This window comes from Bos indicus x Bos taurus, chromosome 2 (genome assembly GCF_003369695.1).
Source record: "Bos indicus x Bos taurus breed Angus x Brahman F1 hybrid chromosome 2, Bos_hybrid_MaternalHap_v2.0, whole genome shotgun sequence".
NCBI classification, from domain to species: Eukaryota; Metazoa; Chordata; class Mammalia; order Artiodactyla; family Bovidae; genus Bos; species Bos indicus x Bos taurus.
In genome coordinates this window covers 84,717,973-84,744,647 of record NC_040077.1, presented here as the reverse complement: position 1 = coordinate 84,744,647, position 26,675 = coordinate 84,717,973, and the positions used below count along the sequence as shown (strand labels likewise).

At 38.4% G+C, this 26,675-nt stretch overlaps 1 protein-coding gene across 4 annotated transcripts in view; it reads left to right on the top strand.

Annotated features, from left to right (window-relative positions):
• HECW2 (HECT, C2 and WW domain containing E3 ubiquitin protein ligase 2) overlaps window positions 1-26,675 on the top strand; it is a 448,549-nt gene that overhangs the window by 345,365 nt on the left and 76,509 nt on the right. For all 4 annotated transcript variants that reach the window (XM_027563360.1, XM_027563352.1, XM_027563383.1 and 1 more), the window contains 3 exons: window positions 14,637-14,771; window positions 21,022-21,124; window positions 23,372-23,468. In XM_027563360.1, coding sequence (XP_027419161.1) covers window positions 14,637-14,771; window positions 21,022-21,124; window positions 23,372-23,468 — 335 coding nt within the window. The remainder of the gene's footprint in view (window positions 1-14,636; window positions 14,772-21,021; window positions 21,125-23,371; window positions 23,469-26,675) is intronic.

Genomic DNA, 26,675 nt, shown 5'->3' with positions numbered 1-26,675 from the left:
AGGCTCTTGCCGTGGCTGTACTTTAAAAATCATAGCTCCCATCCTTCGCCGTTAACAGGTTTTCTACTAGCCTGAAATTTTAACTGCCCCTTTTTGATGTATTGCTTTACCTCTAGAATGTTTAAAGGGAGTAAACTTTTTTTCCCATTTAATATAACATCAGAAGCTATTAAATACTATGAGTTTTTTCCCCAGAGTGATGACTAATTTCTAGAATTGACATGAAATAGGATGACCAGATCCTCACCTGCATGAAAAGACGTGGTTCTTATGAGAAATGTTGTCAAATTTAGCTGCTCAGGCCTATGAAATTTGGTTCCATCTTCTTTTCTCAAGTGCAACATCTTCCTTTTGTTTTCATCAGTTTTGCCATTCACCACACTTCCGAATGCCTGCTATACGCAAGCCACTGTGATAACTGTGGTACAAGCTCACAGTGTAGTATTATGTAGTGTGTACTACTAGATATGTGCTAGATGTGGCTATACATTTAGATTAATTCCTTCCATTCTCAAAGCAACCTTGTTCGTAACTGCTATTTTTAATCCATATTTTTTTAGAAGAGGAAATTAAAGCACAGCATGGCTAAGTGAGCTGACCAAGGTCCTGTAATTATGTGTGGTAGAATTGGATTTTACTTAGTCCATCCAGATCCAGAGTCTGTGCTGTCACCCTGCCTCTCACCAGGGAGGAGGTGAATACACATCTTCTAGCTCTTATAGTGAAGGCAGTAAACAGTGCTCTAGGAGCCTGTGGTATGGTCTCCTACCATGGTTGAGAGGGTGGGGGCTTTCATACACACCATCGAAGGGCAGCAGAGTGGGTGGATTGCTCTTGGCTCTCTAGGCATAAGTGAGTCCCCACAGTCCCCCTTACACTGTTTCATGATGCCTATACCTATGTGTCTCATGGTGTTGCTGTTAACTTGTTTTGTCTTCCCAAGCAGATGATCCCCTCCTTAAGAGTGCTTCTGTTTATTTTTTTTAATTACTCCCTCTTCAACCCCAGTGCCATTCATATAGAAGGTTCTCAAAACAGGTTTGATGAATGAATGAAATTTGTCATCTGTAGATTCCTGGTTTTTCAGTGATCTCTGCTTTGGACAAACAAGAAAGCTTCCAGGCTCTCTCCCCATTGCCACTCGCTCCTCCTTCTGTGCACTCACTGGAAGTAGCTCCTAGGATTTGCCTGGTTTGACCTCTCTTATTCCGTGTGCTGTCTTGGATTTTTCACATTACATGTTTGAACAGGGTAGTGATTATGCTTGTACTACAGTTTAGCTGTCTCCAATTTGGAAGAGACTTTTCTTCTAATTACTTAAGGCCAAGGGTTTAAGTTGGCTGAGATTTCACAAAATTCTGGATCTGGTATGCTTTTTGGTGGAGTTCTAGGGTGAAAAATGTCCTTGACTTACATGAAAGAAGAGAAGTAAAATATTCTTTTAACATTGACTGTGAATTAAAGAGTAAGAACGGACTATCAGGCCTTCTGGGTAAGATGATAATGATGGTGATGACAGTGATGACACCTACATTTATTGGGCTCAATCCATGTGCCAGGCACTTCACTTGGTATTTGTTCATGGATTATTTTTATTTTGACCTCATGGCAGTTTATGAGGTGGGTATTATCATTATTGTTCACATTTTATTGAAATTTGCATGCGTGCACACGTCTGCTAAGCCACTTCAGTTGTGTCTGACTCTTTGCGATCCTACGGACCGTAGCCCACCAGGCACCTCTGTCCATGGGATTTTGCGGGCAAGAATACTGGAATGGGTTGCCATGTCCTCCTCCAAGGTACCTTCCTGACCCAGGATCGAATCTGCATCTCTTATGTCTCCTGCATCAACAGTCAGGTTCTTCTAATGTGTATATTAGTAAGCAAGTGAGGAATTCAGGATTCTAACTTTAGGAGCATGCCTCTTAACTACTGTACTCTATTGGGAGGGATTGTCTTTGAAAATGGGATATACTTTATCATTCCAGGGAAGAAGAGTTCCAGTCCAGGTGTTGGGATTACTGGTATCCTTCAAGGCTGAGTCATACAAATAGGTTTTCATTAGATTATAGGTATTTTACCGGATGACACCCCACCAGAAACATTCACGACTTCATGCTTAAATACCATAGATCTAGGAGCTAAAAAGGGAAGCCTAGTCTTCCTCTAATTCAACCTAATAGGTGTGGGATTTCTCTTGGTGGAGAGAATGTTTTAAAATTATATTATGGTGATGGTTGCACAATCCTATGTATATACTAAAAACAGTGGATTGTACTGTTCAAATGGGTGAGTTGTATAGTATCTGAGTTATGTCTCAATAAAACTATTTTTAAAAAGCAGTGGGTTAAATTAGAGGAAGACTAAGTTTCCCTTTTTAGCTCCTAGATTTTATAGATCTTTGATTCTTTAGTCTTAAGGATTAGATGATATAGTTCTACTTTTAATTACATTTGGAAAGGTATCTTGTTCACAATTCCACACTGTTTTAATTAGTATTTTGTTTCACTCCTTGATATTCTCAGTTGTTTTTATCCTAGCAATTAATCCAAGTTTTATTTTATGCAGGATAGTCTTCATGAGACTGTTATTAACATCTGTGTATACAAATTTGTTGAACCTAAAAGTCTAGGATTTTCAACTAACATACAGGACACATTTTGACTTGTCTTATTTGAAACAAAACATTTAAGCAAAGAAAGTAGGCCAGTATAGAAAGAAAATCTCTTCTTTCTTCTATTGTAATAATTCTTAAACTTTTGTACACTCTCAGGGCTGTGGAAAAAAAGAGTAATTTGGGATCTGGGTTACAGTGTTGATATAAACTTTTTATATTTATGCAAGAAATATGCATCAGTAGTATTAAAATGTGACTTGGTTAAAATGCTTCTGATTCTTGGCTGGGTTTGATCATTAGTATGTGCTCATGGGGATAATATATCTGTAGACGATTATGAGTTTTAATAAGGAAAACCAAATGTTACTTTACATAGTAGTGTTCATTCTTTCTTCCTCACTTTTATTCTTTCCTCCTTTCTTTTTTCTTTTCTTCCTCCCTCCCTTCTTCACTCCTTTATTTTCTTCCTTCCCATTGTTAATTTGAAGAATTTGAAGAAATTATGCTGCAGTGGGTCAGGATTCCTGGATCTATCATTGTCTAGTCTAACTTCTACAAACCTCAGTTTTCTCTAAAGTGAAAGTTAGTAACCTGTCCTGTCCAGCTTCTGGGGCTGTGGTTGGCATCCAGTTAGATAATCATGGGATAACTAATGGAAGAAAAACAATTAGGATTATAATTAACACAATTTACTCAGTAATTGACTTATTACTTATAGTGTAGAAAATAAAAGCAGTACAATGACAAATCTCTAGAGTTTTATTACTTAGTTTGGGGAAAAAAATATGGATTATGCAGACATCTACAGAATAAAATGGCCCACGTGGCACACTAAGTCAGGAATGCTACTCATCTGGTTATTCCTACCCAGCTCACTAAAATCTTGATTTGAATGATTAGGTAGAAGCAAGAATCTATCTAGAACAATAACTAAACAGTTTCAATTTAGACTTTTATGAAAATGATAAAGATTTGTTATTGATGGCTGAATCCTTACTCTGATGGGAAATACGCAGTGACCTATCAAAGATGCAGTGTAGAATTAGTGTAGTGTCCCATGCCCCCTCTTAGCAGCCTGCTGATCTCCCTTAACCAAGGTGGCCCAACAAAATGGTTTTGTCACAATAGGGGTCACTTTACTGTTCTTGTTCCTTTTGTCCATATTGTTCTTGACCAGTGCAGGGTAGTCTGCCCTCAAGTGTTTGCTTCTGTCTGAAACCTGTACAATGACCCGGAGCATTATCAGTTTCTCTACTGTGAGTCCTCTGTTATTGTGGTCTCTCTGCTAGATTTGTCTCTTGCTAGATTACTGGTCTTCTGTGGTGGTTACGTACTCTATAAGCTATGATCATGAAGATAGCATTTTAGAAACATCCTTCACAAGAGAAGTAGCTTTCTTCTTAGAACCAGAACTGAAATCAGATCCATGCATTTATTTGCACAGAATCATGCCCTTCCAGTGTAAAACCACTAGGCACCCTCCCCAAGACTGTTCTACTTTAGTGCCTCTGATTTGTATTATGAAAACACAGAATAGGCATCATGCACTAGTATAGATACAGAATGACATTCCTGGAATGGAATACATGGAGAGGTTTCATAGTAAAGATTGGATTTGAACTGAACCCTAAATGATAAGTAGGATTTTTATAAAATTAGACTGGGGGAGAGAAAACAGGGCATGGCAAAGGAAGGAAAAAACCTAACGTAAAGAAGTGGAAAAAAGAACACATCCTGAGTGGGTATGTTTCGTTCCTTTGAAGAAGTAATGGGAAAATATTGAGAAACCCTGTATTACATACAAGTGTGTGCGCGCACACACACACACACACACACACACACACACAAGAGCTGATGGTATAAGATCCAATACAAAACCCAGCAGGCTCACGACTCAAGACTCAAGAAAACGCCAATGTTCCTACTCATTCAGGCCAAAGCAGGTCCCTCTTACTCAGACTTTTGACCTTCAATGATTTTATGAGGCCCATCCACATTGGAGGGCTTCCGAGGTAGCTCAAATGGTAAAGAATTTGCCTGCAACGCAGGAGACCTGGGTTTGATCCCTGGGTCGGGAAGATCCCCTGAAGGAAGGCATGGCAACCCACTCCAGTATTCTTGCCTGGAGAATCCCATGAACAGAGGAGCCTGGAGGGCTACATTCCATGGGGTCGCAGAGACTAACACTTTCACTTTCACCCACATTGGGGAGGGCCATCTGTTTAACTCAGGCTACTGATTGAAAGGTATCTCTTCCAGAAACACCAACAGACACATCCAGAATATTGTTTGGCACCCACTGGCCCAGTTAACACATGAAATTAACCATCACAGATCAGTATCAGTGGAGTGAAATCTGTCGAAGCACTGTTGCAGAGAGTTAAGGATAACAGAGAGAATGATACAAAAGACATGGACGGTTAGAAAGTTATGACAAAGCTTGATATTTCCTAAATTTATGTAGTGAACTTATTGTTTGGTTTAGTTTTTGGAAAAAGTGTTATTTATTTTTTGTCTCCCCTTTCAGATGGCAAATATGGAATAACCCTTTTTTCCTGCTTTTTGTTTTGAACTGTCAAACAGTAGAGTACTGTGGGGCACTCTCACGGGTGCTTTGCCCAGATCATTCTACTCGAGCCTAAATTGAAATGCTAAGAAACTGTGGACTTTAAAAAAAGTGATATAAATGTTATGGGTTCTTTAAAGAAAAATGTAAAATGGTAACCATCTGCTTATTTAATGTGAAGTGTCCTATCCCAAAGCTTTGTAAAGCCAAGCTTTGTAACTCTAGAACATTGTGACTTTGGATGTCAGATTGGGGAGTTGAGTATCAGCATGGTCTGAATATTCAACTTGGCAAGTAGAATAACCATGACAAGTAGCAGTTTTGGTTAGGATAGATTTTTAGAAGAGAGAAGATATTTGTACCATGAAAGTTACCATAGTCCTAGCCTGCTTGAGGATTCTCATTTTACCATACTCTCTATGTGGCTGGAGAAGTTGCCCAAGTGATGACATAGACTTTGGTTTTAATCCTATAGGAAGCTCATGGCCACAGTTTATTAGGTCAGGTTCATCTTAATGAGTATAATGCAACTTAATATTTGGAGGTTTCAAGTGAATCCCAAAAGTCTTTTAGCTCAGTAAGTTCTACACTTAGAAAACTATGTTTTGTTTTGTTTTTTCTTTTTTTGTCTATTAGAGCACTGTATTTCTTATTTTTGTGGTGCATCCCTTTAAGTACTTTGAAACAACTAATAACTTTGTGGTGGTGATCTGGTTTCAGTCAATCAGTCAGTCAGTTCAGTCGCTCAGTCGTGTCCGACTCTTTGCGACCCCATGAATCGCAGCACGCCAGGCCTCCCTGTCCATCACCAACTCCCGGCATTCACCCAAACTCATGTCCATCGAGTCGGTGATGCCATCCAGCCATCTCATCCTCTGTCATCCCCTTCTCCTCCTGCCCCCAATCCCTCCCAGCATCAGAATCTTTTCCAATGAGTCAACTCTTCACATGAGGTGGCCAAAGTATTGGAGTTTCAGCTTTAGCATCAGTCCTTCCAATGAACACCCAGGACCAATCTCCTTTAGAATGGACTGGTTGGATCTCCTTGCAGTCCAAGGGACTCTCAAGAGTCTTCTCCAGTACCACAGTTCAAAAGCATCAATTCTTCAGTGCTCAGCTTTCTTAACAGTTCAACTCTCATATCCATACATGACCGCTGGAAAAACCATAGCCTTGACTAGATGGACCGGTGATCTGATTTAATCACCTCCAATTACATAGCAATCCAAGTAGAAATGAAATTAACTTTTATATAGCACACTTTTAGAGGATCTCTTGCTTATTTGTAAGGGGTACAAACTTGTTAGACCAAAAAGTAACCCATGCAAATGCACAAAGAGGCTGAAGTGAATAATCTTCTGAGGCTGTATACCTTTCTGAATGAGAGACTAGAGCAGAGTTTGGTTTTGCGAATGTATTTTTGAATAAAATGCTAGTACCATGGAGTCTTGAAGGAATTGCTCAAATATGAAGATGGCCTTTGCCTTTTGCTTTTAAAGAGTTGTCCTCTGACCAGCATTGGATCTTTATAAAAAATGTAGTATACTATCTTCAGATTTCATGGTAATGCCCTTCTGTATTACCTAGAATGTACTGATTTGGATAACTTCATCCTTGGTTTTCTGTAGTGGTAAATGCTTAGCAACCAGCTCCTTAGGGCTGGTGGGGAAGAGGGCTGATCTGTAGCATTTGCCATTTTCCATGGTGTAAATTCTCTCACCATAGCCAATTTCAGGCTGCCAGCATCATCGTCAACCAGCTACCATAATTCCTTGAAATTTCACCATGAGTTCATGGAATCTGGTCCAAGCCATCCCCAGCATGTCACTGACTTCCCTGTATTATATGTCTCAATACCTAAATACCACCACTCCCAACACATAAAATCTGCCTCCCCCCTGCCCCGCCCTGCCTTGAGCTAACATTTATGTATGAAGTGTGGGGAATGTTTTACTTATCCACATCTACTAACTGATCAGCTGTTTCCAGAACTCTAACTCAGTGCCTTGTGTCCCTGTTTTTCTCTCAACTTTAGCTCTCTGATCATAACAATTTAACAAAATAACTTTCTTTAGCTTTTTTGTGATTGATACAGATGTCATGAGATATTTAGGACCACTCATTCCTTCAAATGAACCAAAAGGTAGAAAATGTTAGCATGATTGTTTTTTACTTATAATAAACTACATCATTCAGGTCTTTTCATCTATCATTTGGTAACAGAGATCTGTCTGGGATATAATGTAGAGAAAATAATAGCATGTTTATTCCTTATAATTGGGGAAATGCTAGAGAGGGGACCAGGAGCTGAGAGGAGATTTATATTTTAGAAGGGAGAGAATGTGTGAGTAAATTAAAGTCTTTATAGAAATTAGATTACAATTAACTTTTTTGAGCATTTTAATATTTTATAGAGTTGATAACGTAGAAGTTAGAACAGATTCAGTATGTAGCACGTCTAATCTTTAAATTGTTGTTCTTTTAGGGAAAGAAAGAAGATCTGATGTCTTTCTGTAGCATAGTTACAAGTGCTTTTTGTTTTATTTTGTTTACATGGTCTTTTAATATGGATTCCTGGTTTGGCAAAATGTTAACTGGAAACAATTTCAAACTTCTGTGACTTAGATTTGTTGAGCCTGAGGTTGGTATTTCTTCACAAATACTGATGGCTTTTTCTTTTCTTAAAATAATAGAAACTTAAAAAAAGAATTGTGTAAAGAGAGAAGTGTATTTTGTTTGGCCTCACTAAAATACCACTTGGCTCCAACCAGCTCATATTTTCTGACTCTGACCATGCCCTGAAGCAGTGAAAGGGTAGAAGTTTTTAAAATGAGATTTGAATTTGGATATTTGCATTCCTTTCAGTTTTTTATTATATTGTTAGTTCTAGTTGGTCCAGCACGGGGAAGCTTGAGTGAATTTCCTTAATGAAACTTAACAGTAGAGACTCTATGTTTTCAAAATTTGCTTAGCTAGTGGCTAATCTGAAAAAGATTCATTTTTGGATACAATTGCTTTTTCGATGTGGTCTGCATTCTCAACATACTGTTTACTCAGGCAGTATTTATTAATACCTGGTAGAAAATTTCATAAATAAAAGCAGACCACTCAAGAATAATGACATAAAAAGTGACCCAAATTAAATTAAAAAAAGAAAAAGAAAAGTAGTCAGTCAGCTTTGTTACTGACTTGAGCTACTTAGGATATCCTGTGGGAACGTGATCTACTTTTGTGACATAATTGATTTGTGCATCACAAATAGAAATGGCAAGCCTAAATTTTGGGTGGTATTTATTTATGCTTTCCTCTTCATGTTAAAGTAGAATACATTTCCCACACCTCAGTTGGGATTTGAGTCATCTCCTTGGAGTGGATGTAGCAAAGCACTGTCCAGGGTCGCACAGTTAACAGAGAGAGCACAGCGCATGCTCAGAGAAGCTGCTTCCTGGTGCTGCCCTCAGTGCTAGTGCACTAGGCGTGGCTTCCATACAGGTCTTCACAGGGACTTCCCCCCAAGTATCTGGCAGACTTAAAAAGCTCATGCAAACAATACACACATTCCGTCTTCTCTGAATCGGAGCCCCTTGTGGAATACAGACTAGCACCTCTCCCCAACCACAGCGCTGTCTCCAGCAGGGGAGCAGTCCGCGGACTGTGCGGAGGAAGTACCGTTTGCTGTCCAGCATCAGTAGTGGGCTTGTCAGTGTTGAAAGTGAATGTTATTGTCGGCCTAATTCAATAAATATGTAAATGTTTTGCTAAACTCAAGTACTATGTGAGGTGTGAAGAAAGTAGGAAGAACATCAAAAAGAAAAATAGGAGGAAGAAAGAATGGGAAAAAAAGAGAAATAAGAAAAGATGAGAGGGGAAGGAGGCACTGCTCACCGGGCTTTGGAGTCAGGAAGATGGATTCAAATCTCAGCTTTATACTTTCCCAGCCCTACGTTTCACTTAAACCTCGAACCATTACCCAACTGTATTGAAGGTGAACAACAATAAGACATCATTATTTATGAAATAATGAAAAATCTTATTTATAATGGTGGTGGCTGTCTTATATGTTCATCTGTGCTGAGACAGTGCATCAGTTAGGATTTGGTTTGGCTACCCTGTGACAGAAACCTGTACAAAGTTTAATATGCAAGATTTTATTCTCTCATATGAAGAAGTTCAGAGGTAGGTAGTCTGTAGGTTTTAGGGTGGTTCCTTAAATTGTAAGAGCCTAGCTCCTTACGGTTTTTTGCTTAGCCACTCAGTCTTACTAAAGCCAGACTCTTCAAGGTTCAGTATGGCTGCTGGAGCTCTGTTTGGTTCACATCTTTGTTTTAGGAAGCTAAATGGATGAAGAACAGAAGGAAGACTTCACCTTGTGAAAATCTCCTTGTAAGGAGGTTGTCCAGAAGTACCACGTGGCACTCTGTTTACATCTCATTGGCCAGAACGTAATCTAGGCCATACAGAGCTAGAAGGAGCCTGGAAGTACAGTTTTACTGGTTCTCCATTTTTTTGAGCTTGGTGTATAGACTGTAGGGAGAAAAATTATGATCTTTAGAAAAATGTCTGAGAAGTTAAAACTATTATTAGTAATAGTAATAGTAATAATAGTCACATTTAAGGGGTCACAGAGACTATGTTCAAAAATTTCTATGAACCATCTCATTTTACCTTTGTTTGATGTAGGCATTACTGTCCCTATTTAACAGAAAAGAAATTGTGGTTTAAAGAAAAGTAGTTTGCCCAAGGTTATGCCACTAGTAAGTGGTGGAGCTAGGCCTCAGACCCAGGCTTGTCTTTCTGGATCGCAAGCATTTAATCACTACTTTGTCTTCGACTTCTCAAGGTTTAACTTGGTAGTTTATACATGTCCATTTGAGATATTTTGAAACCTTCTATCTTATTTGTGGTTTTGTAGTCTTCAGTTCGGAGAAGGCAATGGCAAGCCACTCCAGTACTCTTGCCTAGAAAAATCCCATGGATGGAGGAGCCTGGTAGGCTGTAGTCCATGGGGTCGCTACAAGTCGGACTCCACTGAGCGAATTTACTTTCACTTTTCACTTTCACACAATGGAGAAGGCAATGGCAACCCACTCCAGTGTTCTTGCCTGGAGAATCCCAGGGACTGCAGAGCCTGGTGGGCTGCCATCTATGGGGTCGAACAGAGTGGGACACAACTGAAGCGACTTAGCAGTAGCAGTAGCAGCAGTCTTCAGTTCTCCACATGTTTTACCCAACACACACACACATACACACACACTTCTCTCATTTGTTTTTCTCAAACTTGTCAGTCTTTCTATGCTTATTTTTTAAAAAAACATGATTTTTATTTATTTATTTATTTTTTCTTTCTTTTTTTTTTTTTTTCTTTTTAGGTATACATGTGTTCCCCATCCTGAACCCTCCTCCCTCCTCCCTCCCCATACCATCCCTCTGGATCGTCCCAGTGCACTAGCCCCAAGCATCCAGTATCGTGTATCGAACCTGGACTGGCAACTCGTTTCTTACATGATATTTTACATGTTTCAATGTCATTCTCCCAAATCTTCCCACCCTCTCCCTCTCCCACAGAGTCCATAAGACTGTTCTATACATCAGTGTCTCTTTTGCTGTCTCGTACACCGGGTTATTGTTACCATCTTCCTAAATTCCATATATATGCGTTAGTATACTGTATTTATGCTTTTCCTTCTGGCTTACTTCACTCTGTATAATAGGCTGCAGTTTCATCCACCTCATTAGAACTGATTCAAATGTATTCTTTTTAATGGCTGAGTAATACTCCATTGTGTATATGTACCACTGCTTTCTTATCCATTCATCTGCTGATGGACATCTAGGTTGCTTCCATGTCCTGGCTATTATAAACAGTGCTGCGATGAACATTGGGGTACACGTGTCTCTTTCCCTTCTGGTTTCCTCAGTGTGTATGCCCAGCAGTGGGATTGCTGGATCATAAGGCAGTTCTATTTCCAGTTTTTTAAGGAATCTCCACACTGTTCTCCATAGTGGCTGTACTAGTTTGCATTCCCACCAACAGTGTAAGAGGGTTCCCTTTTCTCCACACCCTCTCCAGCATTTATTATTTGTAGACTTTTGGATCGCAGCCATTCTGACTGGCGTGAAATGGTACCTCATAGTGGTTTTGATTTGCATTTCTCTGATAATGAGTGATGTTGAGCATCTTTTCATGTGTTTGTTAGCCATCTGTATGTCTTCTTTGGAGAAATGTCTATTTAGTTCTTTGGCCCATTTTTTGATTGGGTCGTTTATTTTTCTGGAGTTGAGCTGTAGGAGTTGCTTGTATATTTTTGAGATTAGTTGTTTGTCAGTTGCTTCATTTGCTATTATTTTCTCCCATTCTGAAGGCTGTCTTTTCACCTTGCTAATAGTTTCCTTTGATGTGCAGAAGCTTTTAAGGTTAATTAGGTCCCATTTGTTTATTTTTGCTTTTATTTCCAATATTCTGGGAGGTGGGTCATAGAGAATCCTGCTGTGATGTATGTCAGAGAGTGTTTTGCCTATGTTCTCCTCTAGGAGTTTTATAGTTTCTGGTCTTACGTTTAGGTCTTTAATCCATTTTGAGTTTATTTTTGTGTATGGTGTTAGAAAGTGGTCTAGTTTCATTCTTTTACAAGTGGTTGACCAGTTTTCCCAGCACCACTTGTTAAAGAGATTGTCTTTAATCCATTGTATATTCTTGCCTCCTTTGTCAAAGATAAGGTGTCCATATGTGCGTGGATTTATCTCTGGGCTTTCTATTTTATTCCATTGATCTATATTTCTGTCTTTGTGCCAGTACCATACTGTCTTGATAACTGTGGCTTTGTAGTAGAGCCTGAAGTCAGGTAGGTTGATTCCTCCAGTTCCATTCTTCTTTCTCAAGATCGCTTTGGCTATTCGAGGTTTTTTGTTTTTCCATACAAATTGTGAAATTATTTGTTCTAGCTCTGTGAAGAATACTGTTGGTAGCTTGATAGGGATTGCGTTGAATCTATAAATTGCTTTGGGTAGTATACTCATTTTCACTATATTGATTCTTCCAATCCATGAACATGGTATATTTCTCCATCTATTAGTGATTTTTAATACTTGGTTAGTTCATTGTCATTTGTCTTCTTGTATTTTGGTCAAGAGTCTGCTATTCAAGTTTTTGGAAGTTTATTTTCTGAGCACCCTCTTTCTCCCAGACGTAACCCTAAAATCTATCAGAGAGAACAGGGTGAGTAAGGAGTCCCTACCCTGAAGGCATTTACAGTATAATTCTTTAGAGAATGGATTTTAGACAAGCCTCTTAACATCAAATTATACTGTGACACTCCATGTAAATCACAACTGACCTAGATGGACACACCCATTTGTCCTTACAATTACAAGTGCATCATTGTTACCTCTAAACGGCCGCCTGCACCTTCAAAACATGCCTAAGAAATTAGGTAGAGTAAGAAGGCAATCCTATTTTCATACTCTTTGCATTTTCCCCTTAGCATGGTTCATAGTATTGTTTTAAGTAATAAGAGCTTAATCTTCTTAAAGAGGATGTGAGATTGATATGATATTATTTTGAAATGTCTACTTATAAAAATAATTGAATTTCTATTTTAGGACATTTTAAATAGTGGCAGAAGTAATATCCAGATATTGATTAGAAGCTCAAATCAAACAGGAACTGGTGTCACATTTGAGACCAGAGCCTGTCAATACAAACCTGTGTAGGGTTTACAATTCATGTACTTTTTTTTTTAACAGGATCAGAGAAGTAAGACATTCCACCTGGTAGGTTATGAAAAAAGGGAACATTACCCAGGGATATAAGGTTGATGACACCATCTCCTACACGACTTCCATTTAATCTAATCTTTGTACCTAGAAATCAGACATTGAGAAAAGGGCCAACAAGGATTCTGGTTCTGGTTATTTCTCTGCTTTGTTTCTAGTGCACTTTCTACTTAAAGTTATTTTTTAAAGAAGTCATTTTCTGCCTATTTGGGAGCTACTTACAGATTGTTGTGCCCTGTTCCCTGATTCTGTATCTGCAGAAACATTTTGTTTCATAATGGAAAGGTGATTATTTAAATTGGCATAAATATACCATCTGCCCCTGGGATTTTTCTAGATATGTTCTTTCCTAGTCTTTAAGGTATAGTACTTTGTTAAAGGAGCTCCATCAGTTTGAGTTGTCAGTTCTATTTTGCTCATTTAGGTTATTTGACACATAGCTTGTGTCCTGACATTTTAATCAATAGTGAGTTTCCAGGCTTTCCTAATAGCCCTTTTTATCTTTGATGACCTAATTAACTTTACCTGGTCATGGAAAACTTACATTTTTAATTGTCCTTGAGATAATGGGCTTCATTATTGCCTTGAATGAATTTTTCTTTGAAAACTTACTACCATTTGGTTCTTACTGATAATGAAAAATAGCTCTTGTGAAGAGCGTTAGAATTAAAAAGAATTTTTAAAGGCCTTTCTACATTGCTTGCAGACTTTACTGCGAAACTGAGGGAAATGGCTTATGCTCATTCATGATTTCATGTCACTAGGGATTCTGCAGTAAATGTGTCAGACATGGTTTCCTCCCTCCTGTCACATTATGGGGGAGAAATATTTGTTATGGATGAGGGAGAGAAGGAGACATGTTTTTATAAGAAATCTGTAGCCCAGAGAACTTAAGTGACTTGCCCAGAGTCATTGAATGTGATAGAATTTAGATGTGTAACTGATGACGAAACTGAAGAGCAAATAAGGAGACTTTAAAGAGTCTTAGAAAGTGACCAAAGGGTTGGAATTTTTTTTTTTTTTTTTGTAGATAACAGGTAGCCAGTAGAGGTTTTGGATTGGAGTGGAGATATAGTCAAAGCTTTTAGAAAAATATATTCTCATAGTGATGTGCGAATTCAGTGAATCAAGGTTGTTAGAGATGGGAAACAACCGAGAAACTATTAATAATTTTACATTTAAGAGAAAGTCCTGAAATAATGGAATGAATGGTAGCCAGGCTGGGATGGGAGAAATAGAGGAGACTCTATATTGGGAAAATGGGGGGAGGACTTGGTAGCTGATTGCATAAAAGGAAAAGAGAAGTCAGTGATGTTTGAAAGAAGAACTTGGTAATATCCCATAGCAGTATGCACTTAGCATCAATTAAGAGAAGCCCAAATGTCCAATCAGGTGATTTTTTTCTAAGATCCTAACTTGATGACTGTCTCTTAAGAATATTTCCTAAACACAGGGGCCATGTTCCTTCCTGCTCTCTTCACTCTGAATCCAGTCTAAGCGTTGCTTCCTGTGTTCTGGTCTGTCCCGAGGGAGGAAGGAGTAATTCTCCCGAAGATTTGAAATTACGAGAAAACAGAGCTAAGGTTATTGCTGCAAAGTGGGTCTCTTCCTGAATGTGTGAAATGATACGACAAGTCTGTGGCATGTATGGACTGTTGACTCAGTGGATTGCTTCCTAGGCATTTTTTGTTGACCACAACTCCCGAACCACCACTTTCATTGATCCCCGACTCCCGCTTCAGAGCAGCAGACCCACGAGCGCACTGGTGCATCGACAACACCTGACCCGGCAGCGCAGCCACAGCGCAGGCGAGGTGAGTCCCAGCTGTAGCAAGTGACCTGTTGGTTGGTAGGAATGCAGGGTGTGGGATTTATTGAATTCTGCTGGCTCTTTCATATTGCTTTGTTTTTCTAGTTTGAGGCTGTCATTTGGAGGCTGAAAAGTACTGGAATGTTGACAGGGCTTCTCTGGAAACAAATAGAACCTAAATTGCAAATTTAAAAGCAAGACATTAGAGGAAAGGTTGAAGAAATTAGATTTTTTTTTTTTTTTTAAAGTTCAGTGGGTGATGAGAGAAGATTCATAATGCAATACAGTGTTCAAGAGAGGGTGATGGGGAGCCCTTTGGCATACCTGATAGCAACTTCATAGGAAGAAATGAACATAGCTTTTGCTCCGTCACTCAGTCGTGTCTGACTTTTGCGACTGTAGCCTGCCAGGCTTCTCTGTCCCTGAGATTTTAATTGGGGATTAAAATTGGGTTAAAGGTAGGGACATTTCTTAAGTGAGGATTGTGGGATTAGATGAAAATCTCCGGCCTAAGCTATGAGGTTGTGATCCTCTCTAATCTTCTTTAAAATTAGGGTATATAAGAGAGTTGATTTCTATACATGAAATGCCCGGAGAAAATGGGCAGAATTAAAAGCTCTACTGTACTCTACTTTGCTGGTTTGCAGTGATCCATGGTAACCACATGAGGGCTCTCCAATAACCTAACCAAAAAAGAACAGAAAAAAGGAATACTCTCTTTCTGTTTCCCTTTTTCGGTTGCAGGTTAAATAAATAAAAGAAGAATGTTTTATGTCAAATATTCTCTCCTCAGTACAAGACAAGAGGGCAATAGAGGGTGAGATGGTTAGGTAGCATCATCAACTCAATGAACATGAATTTGAGCAAACTCCAGGAGATAGTGAAGGACAGAAAAGCCTGGTGTGCTATACACAGGACGTGGAGTTGCCAGAGTCAGACACGGCTTAGTGACTGACCAACAGCAACAATAGACTTATGCTTTGAATGTCATATATCATCACTTTATATACATTGTTTCTTTTTTTTCTTTTGTATTTTATTTATTTATTTATTTTTTAAACTTTACAATATTGTATTAGTTTTGCCAAATATCGAAATGAATCTGCCACTGTATACCTGTGTTCCCCATCCTGAACCCTCCTCCCTCCTCCCTCCCCATACCCTCCCTCTGGGTCGTCCCAGTGCACCAGCCCCAAGCATCCAGTATCGTGCATCGAACCTGGACTGGCGACTCGTTTCGTACATGATATTATACATGTTTCAATGCCATAAAAATTCCCTTAGACGAGTAGAATTAAGATTCTTTTCCTGCATTCCTTTTCCAGGTTTTGTCTATGAGCGTATCATCTTTTCAGTATTATATTGTATGTCAAATATTTTTGTAGCTTCTATTATAAGAAAAGATTATGAATGCAATAAATAACTGGATTTGATTTACCAGAATTCCACTCTTGGAATTTCCCCTCATGATTTACATACTGGCTGTAAGGATCACGTGTGTTTGCTGGTTAAAAGTGCAGACATAGACGAGTACACACAAGAAGCTCATATAAAAATGATATATAAATATATTGCAGGATGAGGTATGCACAAAAATATGTATGTTTTATGAGTAGCTAATAAATCTCTACCTGGCTGTCATATAAACCATTAGTGGTAAACTGGACGATGCTAATACATTCACCTAAAAAGCAGTATAGACCTCTTACCTTTGGACTTTGTACATCATATGTAGCATATTAGGGCCGTGCCTGGTTTTATCACACAACCTGTGCCCTTTAGACACTTGCCTTATCTCCACTCCACCATATGATGCTGACTGTTCAGTCTGATCAGAACAACGTGTGAGAGATTAGTAACTTTATTTATACTTTCTTTCAACTCCTCTGCCTCAGAATTCGAATTATTTTCATGGTCTAGTAGTAAGGATACTAAGATCCACCTTAAAATTTGAATGACAATTTTTCTTCTTGTGGATGGAAACTGAGCAGTGGCACTAAGATGACCCTATGAAGTCTCAGCATTTAGCCCCAGCATTGTTAAACCTTTGAGGTGAATGTGCCTTCTGGCCCAGCTGTTGGAAGCATGCACATCCTGTAGTAATTGCACATCTATCATGGCTTGCCCACAGACTGATGGTCTGGCTTGAAGAAGCAGGGTGTCAAGAAGAACTTTGACTATTCTAGGAAATGATGACAAAAGGCACCCTACTGACAGAATGGAAAGTATATATTGGTAGATTGAAACGATAAGTTTGGTGAATGATGAACAAGATGTAGTTAATGATCAAAATCTCCCCCAAGAGGAGATTTCATTGGCTTCATGTATATACTGGCTTCATTTCTCAAAGCCAATAACTCAAGAGAAGTGCAGTGGGAAAATTCTAGTTACATTCACAAGTCTTCCCAGCCATTCTCTTAGACTCATTTAGCAAATATTCCAGGTAGTAGAAATTTGGGTATCTCTTCCATCCAACAAATGAAAACTTATTGAACACCAGTAGTGTAGAAACATGGTTAATGTGAGGTATACAAAAAAATGACAGAGAGAATATATAAAACTAACTATAATCCAGATGAATAACAATACAAGTGAAAAGTGCTTTATAGACTGTTAATAATGGCAGCTGCTTTTAAAATGTCCCCCAAGTGCTATGGCAGTCAGAGAAGGTGGCATTTGACATCAGCTTGAAGGGAAGGGAAAGCTTTATCGAGGAGAGGCTGTTTGAACTGCACTTTGAAGAATGAGTGAGAACATTCTGAAGAATAAACAGGCAGTGAAGGACGGGGACAACGTTTTCACTTTAGGGCCTTTAGAAAAACCTCCACCAAACACGTAACTGAAGCAGTGTGATAAAATGATTATGAGGCTTTGAGTGGGTAGTAGTAGAAACTGTATTTTAAAAGTACTGATTTATTAAGTAGTGCTGGGAAAACTGGACAGCTATGTATAAAACAATGAAATTTGAACACTTCCTAAAAACATACACAAAGATAAGCTCAAAGAAACTGTTAAACTCTTAGAGGAAAACATTTATAAAACACTCTGACATAAATCACAGAAAGATCCTCTATGACCCACCTCCTAGAGTAATGGAAATAAAAACAATAATAAACAAGCAGGGCCTAATTAAACTTAAAAGTTTTTGCACAGCAAAGGAAACTATCAACAAGGTGAAAAGAAAATGCTCACAATGAGAGAAAATAATAGCAAGTGAAAAAACTGACAAAGGATTAATCTCCAAAATATACAAGCAACTCATTCAACTCAATACCAGAAAAACAAACAGCCCCATCCAAAGGTGGGCAGAAGTCCTAAATAGACATTTCTCCAAAGACATACAGATGACTAACAAATACATGAACAGATGCTCAGTATCACTCATTATTAGAGAAATGCAAATCAGAACTACAATGAGTATCACCTTACACCAGCCAGAATGGCCATCATCAAATAATCTGCAAACAATAAATGCTTTAGAGGGTATAGAGAAGAGGGAATCCTCTTGCACTGTTGGTGGGAATGCAAATTAATACAGCCACTATGGAGAACAGTATAGTTAGTTCAGTCGCTCAGTCATGTCTGACTCTTTGCAACCCCATGGACTGCAGCAGGCCAGGCTTCCCTGTCCATCACCAACTCCCAGAGCTTACTCAAACTCATGTGCATTGAGTCAGTGATGCCATCCAGCTATCTCATCCTCTGTTGTTCCCTTCTCCTCCCACCTTCAATCTTTCCCAGCATCAAGGTCTTTTCCAATGAGTCAGTTCTTTGCATCAGGTGGCCAAAGTATTGGAGTTTCAGCTTCAGCATCAGTCCTTCCAGTGAATATTCAGGACTGATTTCATTTAGGATGGACTGGTTAGATCTCCTTGCAGTCCAAGGGACTCTCAAGAGTCTTCTCTAACACCACAGTTCAAAAGCATCAGTTCTTCCGCGCTCAGCTTTCTTTATAGTCCAACTCTCATATCCATGCATGACTACTGGAAAAACCATAGCTTTGCCTAGAGGTACCTTTGTTGACAGAGTAGTGTCTGTGCTTTTTAATATACTGTCTAGGTTGGTCATAACCTTTCTTCCAAGAGGCAAGTGTTTTTTAATTTCATGGCTGCAATTACCATCTGCAGTGATTTTGGAGCCCAAGAAAATTTGGAGCCCAAGTGCAAGAATCCTCTTGCACTCCCACCAACAGTGCAAGAGGATTCCCTCTTCTCTATACCCTCTCCAGCATTTATTGTTTGCAGATTTTTTGATGATGGCCATTGTTTCCATTATTTCCCCATCTATTTGCCATGAAGTGATGGGACCAGATGCCATGATCTTAGTTTTCTGAATGTTGAGTTTTAAGCCAACATTTTCAGTCTCCCCTTTCACTTTCATCAAGAGGCTCTTTAGTTCCTCTTTGCTTTCTGCCATTAGGGTGGTGTCATCTGCATATCTGAGGTTATTGATATTTCTCCCAGTAATCTTGATTCCAGCTTGTGCTTCATCCAGCTTAGCATTTCTCATAATGTACTCTGCATATAAGTTAAATAAGCAGGGTGACAATATATAGCCTTGACGTACTCCTTTCCCAATTTGGAACCAGTCTGTTGTACCATGTCCAGTTCTAACTGTTGCTTCTTGACCTGCATACAGTATAGAGATTCCTTAAAAAACTAGGAATAAAACTACCACATGACCCAATAATCCCACTACTGACCATGTACCCTAAGGAAACTATAATTGAAAAAGACTCATGTACCCCACTGTTCATCACAACACTGTTTACATTAGCTAAGACATGGAAACAATTAGATGTTCATTGACAGATAAATGGATAAAGAAGTCGTGGTACATATACACAGCAGAATATTATTCAGACATAAAAAGGAGCATGCTTGACTCAGTTCTAGTAAGGTGGATGAACCTAAAGCCTATACAGAGTGAAGTAAGTCAGAAAGAGAAAGACGGATATCGCATATTGACACATATAGATGGAATCTAGAAAGACGGTACTGATGAACCTATCTGCAGGGCAGCAGTGGAGATGCAGACACAGAGAAGAGACTTGTGGACCCGAGAGGGGAAGGAGAGGGTGGGATGAATTGAGAGAGTAGCTTTGAGACATGTACATTGCCATATGTAGAATTAGATGGCCAGCGGAAATTTACTATAGGATGCAGGGAGCTCAAATCTGGTGCTCTGTGATAACCCAGACGGTGGGATGGAGTGGGAGGTGGGAGGGAGGCTCAGGAGGAGGGGACATATGTACACCTGTGGTTGATTCATGTTGATATATGGCAGAAGCTAACACAATATTGTAAAGCAGTCATCCTCCAATTAAAAATAAACAAATTAACTAAAATTTAAAAATATAAAAATAAAACAAAAACTTATTAAAAAATAAATGTACAAATTTATAAATCCAGGAAGTTATTTTGCCTCTTGTTCTCTTAACTCTCTCATATGATTGTTCTACTGTTGTCATGAAATATTTCTGTAACGTGGGGGGAAAATGCTAAAACAGAAGCTAAAGCAGTGTTAGAGTTTTCTGGTAAGACTATTAATGGACATTTTTGTTTATCTACTTATATATATGAGTTTCTAAGTCTATAGTAGGTAAAAAAACTAATTTGGGTTGGGGCAACCCTATTTAGCTCCTCCACACCTGCTATGATTAGCTTGCTGGTGTGGGAGGTTCAAACCAGAAAGAGCTGTTGCTCTGGGTGCACTAATAAGCATGTACAATTGCTTCTGAGAAGATAATACTCAACTCGGAAACCCTCACAAAGACTGCTGCTCTTCAGCTCCTCCTCTGCTGAGGCAAGGGATTCCCTGACTTGCTTGGCCAAAAGAAGTCATATCCTGGCAGTGCCCCAGTGAATTCTGTTGCACCCAAGTGTTCTCTCTGATATATTGTTGCAGGTCTGTGTTCAGACCTGCAACAGGTAGGTCAGGTAGAAGTTAATTCAGAGGAACATGTATTTAGCATCTACATCCCCATAGGCATATTGAGCTCCTTCTCTATGCTTGGTCAGTAGTCACAGCTCTGGCCCCTCTCAGGGACATGGATACCCCAACCACTCCCCTCAGTTCAACAACTGAAGCAGAGCTTTTGAGAGTCCTATGTCCGCTCTTCAAGCTAGCCTCTGTTCTGATCAGTTGGTACTTAGCAATGCTTGTTGTCGGTATTCTGAACAACTTGGCTTAGGATACCGTTGTAAAGTACTCTGGGATTTAGTGTAGAATGTAAACACTGCTTGTGTTTGCAGGTAGGAGAAGATTCTCGACATGCAGGACCACCAGTTCTTCCCAGGCCGTCGAGTACGTTCAATACAGTCAGCAGGCCGCAGTACCAGGACATGGTTCCAGTGGGTATGTCACCTCTTCCTCAAAGTCTTCATGTTTGCTTTCATGTCAGTGTGCACCACGCATTCTCTGCTGATGCTTCCCTGTTGTCAGCCTCTCTGACAACAGAGGAACAGTTGCATTATCCTTAAAAAACTGATTTGAGTATCAAACACTTATGTCTTATAAAATCCTGTAGGCTGAGAATTTTTATACTACTCTGCCTTTTCTGTGTGAAGTCTTTATGCTAGATTCTTGAAGTTAAGGAAAAATAGGTTGTTAAAGCAACTGGGTTGTGTGGCCATTTTAAATTAGGCATTTGGACAAACATATTTGTTTAATATATATCCAATACTTGAGACAGAGTTTAAATGGTGTGTGAGCCTGTAGTAGTCATGAGGGCACATTCTTAAGGGGTTTTGTGGCAAATTCAAGATAGCAAAAGTGCCAAAATTGTAAAATAAATATAAATGAATACAGGCCAGTAGGCCTAAAGAACAGTTTGAGTTGTTAGTAAAATGGTGAGGTTGAAGTAGATCAGTTTTCAAACCTGGAGCCCCTAAGGTAGATGGAATGGATAGGCTGGCAAATGGGCTGTTCCATCTTCAATTTGAGCAGCTCTTCATTTGTCTGGTTTTATCTTAAATGTTTTATTTTTTAAAGAAAGATTTACCGTGAAATATAATGCAGTGCACACGTCCTAAAGAAGTTTGAGAACCACTGATATAAGAAGAAATTCTGAGTAGAAATCAAGTAGTCTATATTTTATTGTATAATTACTAATTTGATGCTAAATACTACACATAGGATTTTTAAGTACTATAAAATTGTAGTTTAAAAATTATCTAGTCTCTGATCTTAGATGAAATGTAAAAATCTAGTGATAAGATTTCAACTATAAAAGTATGTTTATTATTTATATGTTGTGAAAAGTGCAGTTAGGACACATTGAGTTCAATAATGAGATTCCATTTTAGCAGATAGTATTTTTTAAAATTTCATTCGCATTTAAGATAAGCATGATGTAGTTAAAATTTGAAGTGGCAGATGACTAGAGAATTATGTTTCTTTTGACTGATTTTTTAAGTAAGTAAGGCATGTTTCTTGATCATATTTATGAACACAAGAGTATTAACTGAACTAGAAATCTCTGGTGTTTGAGGATTCAGATACTCAGTTCTGTGATTTAAATGTATCTATATTTCAGATTAGAAATAGAAATGTAATGAAGATGAATTATCTTAAGTAAGCAAGTTAGTTTTCTTGATAAAAGAATATTAGCAGAGCCTTTAATAAATTTTAATTACATTTAAAATTTCTATAGACATTAGCCAACCTTAACTATGATATAGATTTTCCTTTTAAAATATTATGTACATAATTGATGATGCTGGTTGTATTGTAGCTGTTGGTGTAGTTGATTTGGTAAAGAGCTACCCTGTGACTTAGTGGCATTTATTTCCACCCAGAATTTGGGAATGGCTTGCCTCTGCATTTCAGTAGTTGCTGTTGGCAACTCTTGCTCTGCCTCTTTACCCCTGTGGGTGGCTGACATTTAATCAGAAGATGGCTTTCCGTTTCTAGCAGTTGTTTATGAAATTGATAAGTCTCAGTGTCTAGAATCAGTATTAGTATCAGTATCTAGAATCTTGTTGATGATCTCATCTTGCAATTTGATAATAAATATGGCTCATCAAATGAGTTTAATGAGTGCATAAATCAATCACACCTAACATGTCCAATACTCATACAGCAGGACAGACACAAATTGGAATTTAGTTATCTATAGTGGTTCTAAGGGCTTCCCTGGTATCTCAGATGGTAAAGAATCTGCCTGCAATGCAGGAGGCCCTGGTTTGATTCCTAGGTTGGGATGATCCCCTGGAGAAGGGATAGGCTTACCCACTCCAGTATTCTTGGGCTTCCCTGGTGGCTCAGAGAGTAAAAAATCTGCCTGCAATGCGGGAGACCTGGGTTTGATCCCTAGGTTAGAAAGACCCCCTGGAGGAGGGCATGGCAACCCACTCCAGTATTCTTGTCTGGAGAATCCCCATGGACAGAGTAGCCTGGTGAGCTACAGTCCATGGGATCTCAAAGAGTCAGACATAACTGAGCAACCAAGCACAGCACAGCACAGGGGCTCTAAACTATGACTCTGAATACAGGAAATATTAATCAGGAAAACAAAAGAAGTCTGGATTTATGTGAATAAAACTAACAGATTTGAAAATATTGTTACATACTATATATATATATATATTTTTTTTTTTCCAGCTTACAATGACAAGATTGTTGCATTTCTGCGCCAGCCCAACATCTTTGAAATTCTGCAGGAACGTCAACCTGATCTTACCAGGAATCACTCACTCAGGTAACCAAAATATTGGTATTTAATTCAAGTTGCATAAGCCCCAACTGTTAAATCTTCAGTAACACTGATAATCGTCTTGGAGATTCACTTTTGCTTTCTGGCATTCTGAACAAAGGCATCTTGTGAACAAATACTTCGTCACCAATAGCAGATCAGTGCAGTCCTGGCTTTTTGCTGTTAAGTATGAGAATTGAATGAATTTGACTAAAGAACCTAGAACCATCTTTAAAGAATATGAAAAAGAAACAAACTTTCACAGCCAAGAATGCATCCTAGATGTGTAGACTATAATGAATATAGTAAGACACTAACTATTTGGATGTAATATGAATAAGCAAAAGTAGCATAATGTTTATTGAATTGAGACATAAAATCTTAGACTTGGCACTGACATTTTTCCATAATAAAAACACAATGGAACTCAAAGAAGAAATCTGATCCTCTCCAGAGTCCGGTATTCCCCTGTATGACCCCTCTCTTCTGAACAACTCTTCAGTGTATCATGCTTCAAACCCAGTTTTACTTTCCTGAATACATGCTGTTCCTTTTCCCTGGTGAGCTCTTCTTCTGTGTGTGGCAAGATCTTTCTTTTTAAATTCAATGTAAGAATTTCCCTGGTGGACTCTCACTCTCATGATGTAGTCTAGTCTTTCTCACCTTTGCTGTGCTCAGCATCACAGAGGTGGAGATGGAGAGAATTGAGAGTTTCTGCTGAAATCCTACATAACTCAAAGCCCATTTAGTCTATATGCTACTTGTAATGGCAAAAATATGTTTGCCCAGTGGTGCCATCCTGGCCCATGACAGCAGTTCTCAAATACTGTTCCACTAAGCTGTGTCGAACTGTTTTTGTCAGTATTACTGGGGAGTTTTATAAAGTCCAAAATGCCAGGTCTTGCTTCCCCCAACTTATCTCCCTTCTCTTAATTTATGCCCTCTATCCTCCCATGCCCTGCCCAGAAATTTAGTTCAAGAGGTCTAGGTAAAGTTCAAGCATTTAATTTCCTAAAACTTCTCCACATAATTTCAATGGCACATCCAGGTGTAATAGCCTCTGGTCTAGACACTAATTTGATCGTTAATTATTTAATGTATCAAGCTGTCCTTCCTACTATTTTGGTTATGTGACTTTTGTGCTTTGACTTTTCAAGTGCTTATGCTTTATTTTCCAATTAGATTATAAGATCTTTGCAAATAGGGATCTTACCCAATTCATTATTTCTCCTTCCTTACTGCTAAAATATCTAGTAACATTTTGCAAATATAGTGAATGTACGTATATGTTGATATGGAGAAAAATTACCAAATATTCTTCTTATGATGTTCTTAGTCTCTCATATCTTAAAAGTCATCATTAAAACTTTGTAAAGTTTCTAAAGGCTAAAACTTCACATAATTTCAAGTATGATACTACTAATGTTGCTTATATAGAAATCCTGGTTTCACGTAGTTAACTAGCATCTAACTCAGGTATCAGTGTTTTCCCCAACTTGACAAGCATGCTGTTCTCAGTCAGGAAAAATTATAAAAATTATACAAGCTGTCATTTTGTATATTTTATATTATAGCATCTACTCAGCAACCCATGGGCCTCTAGAGAGTCTTCTGTAAAAATAACTTTGTAGAAATGAGCCCCTCAGTTCTGTAATGAGAGATCTTAGAGGTTCTGGGCTGCAAAGCAAAACAAACAAACATACAAACAAAATCCCTCCTCTTTTGCAAATCAGAAAATAAGGAGAACTCTGTTTTCTCTCTTTACCATCTTCAGCTCCAACCTGCTCCTCCCCTTACTTGTAGTCAATATTCATTCCTCTGAAAGAACCCTGTCCCAACAAAAAAGAACAAGAAAAAGGAAACTCACAAAATTTTCCAGGTTTGCTCTACAACTCTGCATTATTATTAATTTAACATATCTTAAGATCTCTATTGTTAGAGAAATAAGATGATATAATCTACCTGGACAAGGCATTTCACATTATCATTATTCCTTAATGACTTGACAGAACCTTAACAGGTCCTAACAGAGGGAAAACCTGCAGCCACTGGAAGCTTCCAGTTTTGTTTATTCCTTCTGCTTTTTAGAGTCTTTAAAGTCTCTAATCTCCTAAAAATTGCTGAAGGTTTTATTTTTTAGTGACACGTGGGGTCCTCAATTAAGGAAAATCTCATGTGATAATCTATTGCTAAGATATTATTTGATAGATTTTAAAATAAGTTTCCATCTTATTTCAAAACTTGTTAATAAATTTCCATTTATATTTTCTATAACTGTTTATAGAATTTGACCATAGAAGGCTTGAGCAGTCATGACAAGTAGGAAGAAGCAGGAACTTCAGTCAGTGGAATAATGTTGCTCTTACATAGAGTGTGTGTCACTATGTACTTTTAGCCTGAAAATTTGTTGATAGTTCAGCACTTTGCTTATCGTAACTACATGATGGGGAAGTTTGTACATCTAAAGGAACACTCTGTTTCATATAGTTAAAAACTGCATTGTAAGGAACATTCCCACAAATGAAGGCGGGGAAGCTGGGGTTCTTTAATCTCATATTTCAGTCATATATTTGATAAGAGATTTATGCATGGAATGGAACTGCTGAGTCATGGCTCAAAAGTAGCAAAGATAACTGTGAGCCTATCCTGAGCTGTGTGTACATTGTTCCTCATCGGTGGCATAGATAAAAATATGCCTTCTTATTTTCTCCATAATATGATGAGGAATTAAGTGTCAGCCTTTGGGAAATTCAAATAGGTACACCTCTGTGCTTTGTGTTTTTTTCATTTTTCTCATATGATTCCTTGCCCTCCAGAAGATGGCAAGCAATTTGTTTAGTTTGTATCCATACACAGCTTTCTCTTCCTTGAGACGCACCTTGAATACCTTTTCCTGTAGAACGGTTATGGGTTTTCATGCATTGGGATATAGCTTTTGCTTTCCATTGCTATTTTTAAAATTCTGCTTCATCTAACTTCATCTGTCAAGCAAATGTACATGCTACCAAGTTGTTTTCTCTTTTTTTTTTTAATCTCAGAAGAGATCTATTGGCTCAGAAAACTCAACATCCAGAAGTCGTAGCTCCGTCAAATGGATTGTGTCTCATTGGATTACATTGGTTCTTAGTGAAAGAGAGTAATCCTACTAAGAAGCTCTATAACATTAAAATAAAGACTGATACAAAATGTCTTAAGATTTTATCCAAAGACAAA